The sequence below is a fragment of the Xenopus laevis genome, chromosome 8L (assembly GCF_017654675.1).
Source record: "Xenopus laevis strain J_2021 chromosome 8L, Xenopus_laevis_v10.1, whole genome shotgun sequence".
Lineage (NCBI taxonomy): Eukaryota > Metazoa > Chordata > Amphibia > Anura > Pipidae > Xenopus > Xenopus laevis.
The window spans coordinates 10,371,366-10,381,248 of NC_054385.1; the positions used below are offsets into that span (position 1 = coordinate 10,371,366).

General features: G+C 46.7%; 1 protein-coding gene across 2 annotated transcripts in view; it reads right to left on the reverse strand.

Annotated features, from left to right (window-relative positions):
• Positions 1-7,865, reverse strand: part of gle1.L (GLE1, RNA export mediator L homeolog) — a 29,118-nt gene extending 21,253 nt beyond the window's left edge. For both annotated transcript variants that reach the window (XM_041573209.1, XM_041573208.1), the window contains exon 1: positions 7,684-7,865. In XM_041573209.1, the coding sequence (XP_041429143.1) occupies positions 7,684-7,776 (93 nt within the window). In that variant the 5' untranslated portion in view covers positions 7,777-7,865. The remainder of the gene's footprint in view (positions 1-7,683) is intronic.
• Between the last annotated feature and the right edge of the window lie 2,018 nt (positions 7,866-9,883).

Below are 9,883 nucleotides of genomic sequence, written 5' to 3' on the forward strand. Positions count from 1 at the left end.
TGGCAACCTTATCTGGTGTGGGGGGGGGGGGGGTCACTGACCCTGTAAACTTTTGTAAATTGACTGATACATTTAGCGGATACATTTCTTATCTTTGCCCCTGCTGAGCAGAATCCATAAATTTTTTTTTTTTTTAACAATTCTTTTATTGTGCAATCATAGCAATACAGAAATAAAGTTGTATAATAGCATTGCATCTCAATTTTCCTGCACATTAACCAAAGAAACAATCATTACAAACATTAACCATCTTGATGCCATCCTTCAACACAGGTTATTATACACAGGTTCATTCCATATACTGTTCCATAAAAAAATAATAAAAGAAAAACCAAAAACAGTGTAATAGACAGGTACATTCATCTACTGCAGTTAGCCCAGACTCTCATCCTCCTCCGACCAAGGTGCCCAAATTTTTATTAAATTTCTCCAAACAGCCCCTTCTCATATATGTGAGTTTATGCAGGGGGAGCGCATTGTTAATGAGTTGCTCCCAGCCCTGTACCGTTGGGCCCCCTCTAGATTTCCATTTCAAAGCTATAGCTTTTTTTGCGTACATACATAAAGTGATCAAAAGCGTCCTCTGCGCCCTGTTGTGGGAGATCTCCCCTAGCAGATTCAATATCAACACCTTAGGGTGCAGTGGCACCGGGATACCAGTTTTTACCCTAATGATTCGGCTGACCTCTCCCCAAAATGTCTGCATAACCGGGCAATTCCAAATCATGTGCATAAATTTGCTGGCGAGTTAGAACATCTGGGGCATTCATCTCTCAAAGCATGGTTCATTTTATTCAGCCTGTAGGGAGTAAGATATATTCTATGCAGGTAATTCAATTGGGTCATTCTATCCCTACTGCAGATAATCCCATCCAAACTCAATTCCAGAATCTCCTCCCATTCCTCCGAAGTAAGCCCCGGGATATCCTGTTGCCATCTAGCTAGCAGTTTGGTGAGTGAGGGACTACCGACCCTGACCAATTGGGCATAAAAATATGAAAGAGGTTTCCGAATAGCCTCTGAGCGAATATCTAATTCTACTTTCCTGGGGGTAGTGTCCGGTGGGCCCGACTGAAACTGAATAGCTATAGCATGCCTCAGTTGCAAATACCTAAAGAGCATTGGATTAGGGAGAGAGAATTTCTGCTTCAAGTCTTGAAAGGAACTGAGGTTACCATCAGGCATAACGTCGGAGACGTACTTAATGCCATAACGTGCCCATAGCTGCGGGTCTGGGATAGTGCGGAGATGCCGGAGTCTGGGATTACACCACAGTGGGGAGAATCCCGAACAGTGTGGCTGACATTTGGGGTAAAATTGCAAAACAGTGCGCCACACTGCAATTGTGGTAGACATTAGGGGAGACAAGGTCTGAGAAAGGGAGGTACCCCTATATAGCAGATTCCTCAAACCTTCCCAAGACCCCACTATTTGTGCTTCCAGGAGCGTCGCCGCATTAGTGGGAGAAGGAGTAACCCAGCTTTTCGCCACCACCAATTGTGACGCCAAGTAGTACCAGAAGGGGTTAGGAGCCGCCAAACCACCCTGAGTAATAGGGAGCTGCAGAGTGCTCAAGGCTAACCTGGGTGGAGCGTTGTTCCAAAATAGGGACAACATCGAACTCTTTAGTTTGGTAAAAACAGCTTTGTGTATGCCAATCGGGGCCTGTCGAAATACATATGTGAGTTTTGGAAGGATTATCATCTTAAACAAGTTAATTCTACCTAATAGGGTAAGGGGAAGATGCACCCAAGCCTCCCTTCTCTCCAGTATATATTTAAGGATGGGTTGTACATTCAACTCAACATATTTCTGGAGATCCGAATGTACCCATATGCCCAAGTATTTAAAGGTGTCCGCCCACTGAAGACCATGGACGTTCTGAGGTAGGTTCGGCGGGAGGGGGTCAATGGGGAAAAGCACTGATTTAGACCAGTTAATCTTCAACCCTGAATACCTTGTGTGTAAATTTATAATGGCCAGTGCTCCAGTGAGAGCATAATTCGGATTAGGAAGATAAAGGAGAGTGTCATCCGCATACATGGAGATAATTTCCCTACACGAACCCAGGTGTAACCCCTGCACCTCCTGCGAAAGTTTAATGCGACAGGCCAATGGCTCCATGGCAAGAGCGAACAGAAGAGGGGACAGGGGGCATCCTTGTCTAGTGCCCCTTCCAATTGCCAAGGCCTTTGACACTTTGGTGTTGGTTCTAATTTTGCCCACCGGGAAGCGGTAAAGTGCCTGCACCCATTTGATGTAATCTATGGGCACACCCACCCTCCTCATTGTGGCCCATAGATAGTGCCATTCCACCGAATCAAACGCCTTCTCATTATCCAATGACGCCACCACCCTCTCACCCCGGGTATCATGTACAACTGAGATATTAGTAAACAGCCGGCGGATATTAATGTCAGTAGTGCGGCCCGGCATGAAGCCCGTTTGATCCGGTGAAATAACCTTGGCCAGGTGTGGTGCCAATCTATTCCCAAGCACCTTTGCCAGAATCTTGGCATCCACATTAATAAGCGATATTGGTCTATACGAGGAGCATTCTAAGGGGTCCTTGCCGGGTTTGAGAATCAATATAATGAGCGTTTCCCTCATAGACTCTGGGAGGGGTGCCCCCACCCTAACATCATTATACAAATTAACCAACAGAGGGGCTATCTTTTTAACATTTTGCTTATACCACTCAATGGGGAGGCCATCTAAGCCTGGAGTTTTACCCCCCGGGAAGGCTCCAATCGCCACCTCCACCTCCTCTTGAGTAATTGGCTCGGCTAGCAGTGCTATTGTACCTACATCAAATTCCGGTATGTCCGTGTCAAACAAGTATTGGTCTACCTCCTCATTCGTTACCGTCATCTTGGAAGTATAGAGATCTGCGTAATAACTCATAAACCGATCATTGATACCCTCTGGAGTGGAATCAATATCCCCAGTGGAAACTTTTTATCGCTGGTATAGCCATTGAACCCCCTCTTCTTTGGACAATAGAGCCAGTAATTTTCCATTTTTATCTCCAAACTCAAAAATATTGGACCTCTGATAAAGGATATGCTTTTTTGTAAGCTCCACCTGGGCCAACTGTAGCTCCCTTTGTTTATCCTGCCATAATTTTTGAGTTTGGTCAGTTGGGTGTGCCACATATCTAATCTCAGCTTCCTGCACCGCCGCAGATTTTTGCATCAGATCTCTTTGGTAGCTATCTGACAGCGCCTTAATATTACTGATAAACTCCCCCCTAATAAAAGCTTTAAAGGCATCCCATGTTATTTGTGGGGAGACTTCTTCCTTGTTTAGTGCCAGGAAATTTTCTATGCTAGTATGAATGGATTCCTGAAGCTGGTCATGCTTAGCCCAGTAAGGACTCAATCTCCAAATCCGATCAGCTGGGGATTGCGAGGCCGACATGGTGAGCAGAATGGGGGAATGATCAGATATGCCTCGCGTGAGTATTTCTACCTTCTGAACCCATTTATTAAACTCAGGGCAACCTATCGCCAAGTCAATTCTAGACATATTATTGGAACCAGGAGAGTAACACGTGAACTGCCGCGCCCCCGGGTTACGCACCCGCCATAAGTCTACCAGTTGAAAAGTGTTCAGCCATCTATTCAAAATTGCCGAGGACACTCTGGGGGGGTGAAGTTTATCTATATCCGCATTAGCTACCGCATTAAAGTCACCCATGAGGAGTAGCGGAGTCACTGCAATGGTCAGAAGTTTGTTGGTCAGTTCCTGCAAAAAACCATCAGATAGCGGGGGGGGTGCATACACATTAATCAGAGTTATTTTCTTTCCCAACAAAGTGCCTTGCACTATTATAAACCTTCCAAGTCTATCTGAAATAATCGTTTCTGCTACAAAGGGGCACGATCTACATACCAGAACAGAGACCCCCCTAGAATAGCTGGAATATACTGAGTGGTACATCGTAGTTATCCAAGGCTTTTCATGGACAGCGTTTTCCCGCCCACTAAATGAGTCTCCTGTAAGAATATCAATTGAGGTCTATGCCTACGTATAAATCAAAGACTAATCTTCTTTTTATGGCGTCCCCCATACCCTCACATTCCACGATAAGATGTTAACCGAAGCCATGTTTCTCAGTTTCCTAACTGATACCTTACTCGATATCATGGGCAGTTGTCTGCCAAACCACAGCAGTAGAACCCTACATAACCTTCCATTACATGTGACATCAAGCAACAAAACATTCATAACCAAAAACCCTTTTCCCCACCCCACCCCACCCACTGCATAACATAGTACAAGTGAGTTTACTGCCCATAACTGAACAAGCCTTAACTTTGTCGTGGGGTTAGTACCCCGCACAGAGTCCAGTCCCAGGAGGTGCCACCGACAGTCCAACCGGTGCCCTCCAACCCGGGGCAAGATAGTTAAACTGAAAATGTGTCCCATTAGGCAGTAATATAAAGACCATTACCTGTCTGCGAGAAGTCACAGATGTAACCAGTAGAAATTTGGATAAGCGAATGTGTCCACCAAACCCAGGACAATAAAGAAAAAGGGGAGCCGGATCCTTAATGCCAATCGCAAACCGCCCATACACTAGGCATGGCACCTCCATATTCCAAGCTGCATGCAAATCCTCATCAATCTCTGCGTGGGGAGCCGCGTGGTCTCTCCTCCATCCATTGTATGACCTCCTCCGGCTTGGTGAAAGAAATAGGCTTTACCACTGAGATTGACCCTCAGTCTCGCCGGGAACAACATGGCATATGGTAGCTGTTTCTGCCGCAGGAGCCGCTTTGCCTCTGTAAACCGTGCTCTCTGTTTTCTCACCTCTGTAGAGAAGTCGGGGTATAAAGAGATTCTTTGATTTTCATACAGAATCTCCCCTGCTTGTCGAGCCGCTGCCAGAGCCGCATCCCTATCCCTATAGTTTAGCAAACGTGCTATTAGGGGTCGCGGGGGGCCCCTGGCGGAGGTGGCTTCCCCTGGAACTCTATGAGCTCTCTCCACTATGAAAGCCGATGAGAATGACGATTGGCCAAAGGTGCTAGTAAGCCACTGTTCAATGAATCTTTCAGTTGCAGCTCCTTCTGCCCTCTCAGGTAGCCCCAGGATCCTGATGTTATTCCTTCGGAGCCTGTTCTCCAAGTCATCCGCCTTAGCCTCCAATAAAGCAATATGCGATTCTGCAGCATTTAGGCGCCTGGAATGGGGTGAGTAAGGTCTTCCAGATCACTGATCCTCCTCTCAGCTTCCCCCGTTCTCTCTCTTAGCTTTTGGGTGTCATGTTTCAAAATCGCAAAGTCAGTTTTAAGCTCATCAATCTTCCCATGAGCACAGTGTGATTAGCTGTAATTGCAGACAAAACCTCATTTAACGTGGGTTCTATAGGCTCAGGGCTCAGTGAGGCCTGGGGTAATGGATCAGGCACTGCGGCCTTCCCTGGAGTTTCAAACCGCGAGGAATCAGTGCTCTGTGAGCAACCAGTCTCCCCTTTAGCAGGCCGTGGAGCTTGCGGGTCTCTGACAAACTGCGCGAGCCTCTGTGCAGCCGCATCCCGTGCACCCAGTGTATGTTCAGGCGTCATGCTGCGTGCAGACGGATCGGCGCCATTTTGATTCGACATGGTGCGCCTCGAGGATTTCGCTTGTGCTGCGCTTTTGCTCCGACCTCTCCGCACCATCGGGAGTAGCTGCCACCCTGGTAAGGTACTTGCCTCTTGAGGGGATTGCGAATTTCGCCGGGTATCAACAGGATAAAAGCAGTATTTTTGCGCCCCAGGTCGGAGCTCACACGACACACGTCCTAGCCGTTCCCCATGCAGGCCACGCCCCCCCAGAATCCATAAATTTTATTAAAGGCAGCTGTTAGAATTGATACAACAGTTGCTAATAATCCAGAGATGCTGCTGAGAAGGTATACAACTAAATGTTGCAAAATTGTAATAGTTTAGAGTCAGTACCTTAATTACCGAGTTGCCAGATAGAAACACCAGAGAAAGGGACATTAAACTTTAAATTTATATTTTTGAAAAAGGGTAAAAAGTAACAAATGGAAAGTAACCCTAAAAAAGTCTATTTCCTGAGAACAATCTGAAAACAACTCAACTGAAAAACAGTGTTTGGAAGGTGAACAACCCCTTTAATAACTGCCCAGCAGATTCTCGATGAAGAAAGAAGACACCCTGGCTGTGGTGGTGTGCTGGGCTTCCGTGGGTTCGCTGTGTCACCTGCTTTGCAAGGAAGGGTCGCTGTTGTGCAGGAGCATGTCAGCCATACGCGGGAAGAGTCTCCCCCGTGAAGGAACATAGTTTGAATTTCTGGGAGGCTGTGGTACATTCCATAGGAGATGCCTATAGAGCACGAACGCATGTTGTTCCCTCCCCAGTCCCTGCGCTGATACCAGAGTCTCTCCTGGCAGCATTGTGCGCAGCTTCCCCAGCGGCGGCTCCTCGTCAGAGCTGGGGATGAGGACAGAGGGAGGGCTGGGGATTTCCCTTGTGCCTTCAGAGACTCCGTTCCCGCGTATGGCTGCCCCTGAGCAGACAGCCATGCTCCTGCACAACAGCGACCCTTCCTTGCAAAGCAAGCAAACCCACAGAAGCCCAGCACACTACCACAGCCAGGGTGTCTTCTTTCTTCATCGAGAATCTGCTGTGCCCCGAAACAAGGACGAGAAGAAGCCGCATGCTGTCACTAGAAAAGCCAGGGAGGATTAATAGATTGCTGCAGAATGGATGGTCGCCTTTTCACCGTTTCTGAAGAGGACAGGAAGTGGACTTACTGTAAGTTATTTTTTAATAAAGGCTTTGCAGTTTTAAAATTTAATTTGTATTGGTGTTTTTTTTTTCATTGTATAGTATCGTATCCTTTAAAGGACCAGTAACAGCAACATTTAAAAAAAAAAAGTTTAGTATGCTACGAAAAAAAGACACAAACAAATCAAACTTTAAAACTCCACTTCAGAAAAGGCAATCGGTGATGCATCGTGTGGCGCTCCATTTCTCCTCCCTGCCTTCCTTATAGGAGATAGCCAGGGAGGTGAAATCGAGCGCCGCGCGATGAATCGTCGCTGTTTCTGAAGAGGAGCGCAAGCAGAGATTCACTAAGTTATTTCTTAATAAAGACGTAGTGATTTTAAAGTTTAACATGCGTTGGCGGTTACTGGTCCTTTAATTGATTTGATAACCGTATTGTTTTACTTTATACACTAATGCCCTTTTTTTCAGTGCACAAATTGGGCTATTTTTGGGCTACTTTTAAGATGGTTTTGGCTACGTTTGGGCTAGTAGTTTGATAGCTGGTTAGGAAATATAAACCTGGCAACCCTATTGCTGAAACTGCACACCGCAGAGCAAGGATGTAAATAACAAAAAATGCAAATGGTCTCACTCTTTACACCATACTTAATTTAAAGGTGAACAAGCCACTGTTACAGGGACCCATTGGCTGATCCACATAGTGTGGATATACACCAAGCAAACAGTGGGGGTCATTTATCAACACTGGGCAAATTTGCCCATGGGCAGTAACCCATGGCAACCAATCAAATTGCTGCATTCATTGTTCTACTTGCAGCTGGTTTCAAAAAGCTAATCACTGATTGGTTGCTATAGGTAACTGCCCATGAGCAAATTTGCCCAGTGTTGATAAATGAGCCCCAGTATGTCTCATGATTTGAGGTAAATATATATGATACCTCCTCATCCAGGCTCCATTCCGTCTCATATCTAAGCTTCGCCTTGGGAGACTGCTGCAGGGCTTTAAGAGTCTTCCAATCCCGTCTCGACATGATCGCTTAGATTCCAAAACAAGCAGCACCAGAAAAACTCAGCCACACAACCGAGGGGGGGGGGAAGCGCGCTTTCACTTCCGGGTCACGTTATTACACACGTGACCGCGCCTGCGCGCTGTTTCCTGTCAATTGTAGGGTTGAGGTAGATTTGTTGTGGAAGGGAAATAAAACGGCTAGTCACTGAGTATTTGGTGTCATAGACGCTGATTATGTGACTGCCTAGTTGCCGTGTCTTCCTATGAAGCAGTCAGTGCTGCTCCCCTCCCTGTGTTCTGTGGAAATAAATAATGTCACTGCTCCTCTGGTACCATACCTTGTTCCACCTGCCCTGCCCACTGGTGCAACTTATGGCTCCCATGTCCTCCCCTTAACTCTATAATACCACTTGTTTAAATGTGTCTTCTTCATCCTGGCACTGGCAGTTTTTGTGTAGTGAATTGTCAGGTGTCTCCCAGTCCCCTTCATCCTTGTAACATTTCTACAGCAGCACCTTGATGTGTTTGGTGAAGAAATGGCTCAGAATTTACACCCCTGATACAGCTTCAAACTGGGGGTTCCAGGGCCCAACTTGCTTCTGCATCAGGCACCCCAGCCGCAACTAGGGTGCCACCTGGCTGGTATTTTACCGGCCTGGCAGGTAAAAATAATGGCCGCAACCCCCTCAGGCACTCCTGCGTCTCAAATAGGGTTGCCACCTTTTTCAGAAAAAAAAAACAGCCTTCCTATACATTTATCTTTTTTCCCTATTAATAACATTGGGATCAACCATCATTTTTACCAGCCAGGCCGTTAAAATACCAGGTGTCAACCCTATCCTCACATACCTTCTCTCCTTGGGGCTGAGGCAGGGTTACCACCTTTTCTGGAAAAAAATAACGGCCTTTTAGTGATGTGCGGGCCAACCCGATACCCGCGGGTGCGTTCAAGGGAAGGTCAGGAAGCAAGCAAGTAGTGGGTCTGGGTCACCATGGCCCACTAGGTTTTTTCCTGATGTGCCAATGGGCCCAGTCCGACCCTGCCCTGGCAGTGGCATTTTCACGGGCTCCTGCCCCGCGCTTTCATTTTTTTTTCTGCCAGAGACGGTCCAGGGGGGCTGTATCAATAGTACAGAGAGCTGAATTTCTATGTTAAAAAATGGAAATTTGGCTCTTAAAGGAGAATTCAACCCTAAACTTGAAAAAACGCCTACCCCCCTACCCTACATAGACCCCCCTCCCTCCTCGCCTAAGTGTTACCCCAAGCAAATGCCCCTAACGTTTTACTCACCCCTTGATGCAGATTCAGGCATCGGAGTTCACAAACGCCATCATGTTGGTGCATGCAATCCTCAGTTTTCGCGACAACTGCGCATGCACCGAAACTCATGAAAAGAGCCAGTCTCATTACGAAGACTACCAAAGCAGCTGAAGATGGCGCCCGTGAACTCTGATGCCTGAATCTGCACCAAGGTAGTAAAACATTAGGGCCATTTGCCTGGGGTAACACTTAGGCTTGAGGGAAGGGGGTCTATGTAGGGTAGGGGTTTTTAAAGTTTAGGGTTGAATTCTCTTTTAAAGTTAACAGAGGCGGCTTTTTGCGGCCCCTGGTTACTGGCCGTTCCATGCTGCCTGAGGAAAGGTTCATTGGTAGCCTTACAGTAATTTAACTAAAATCTACCTCAGAACACCACAAGCAGAGCAGTCATCCCCCTTATATTTTGAAACTCTGCATCAAAATTCCAATTTAAAATCAGAACTTTGGCTCTTAATTACCCAGAGCAGATGTTTGCCTCCACTGGTCACCTGTGGCTCATTTATACAATACTTCTGCCCAGAAGAATAGCAGCTCTGGATAAAATATCCAGTGTGAGGTGCACAGCTCCTTACTATGTCCTTATTGAATTGTTATAGGGAAAGGACACAGTCCTATTGTGGCTTGTAGTCTCTACAACTCCCTCAACTCAATGCAGTAGTGATACAGCACCCCCCTTTGACGCCAAAGAGGTAAACAAAGAGCAGGTGAGCAGTATAAGGGCCACTGCCTCAGGTGGCAGCAGCCCCAGAAACAGCACTGAGGAGTGGGCATGCAGGACATTATAACAGGTGTTTAACTCTCCTGTGCACCC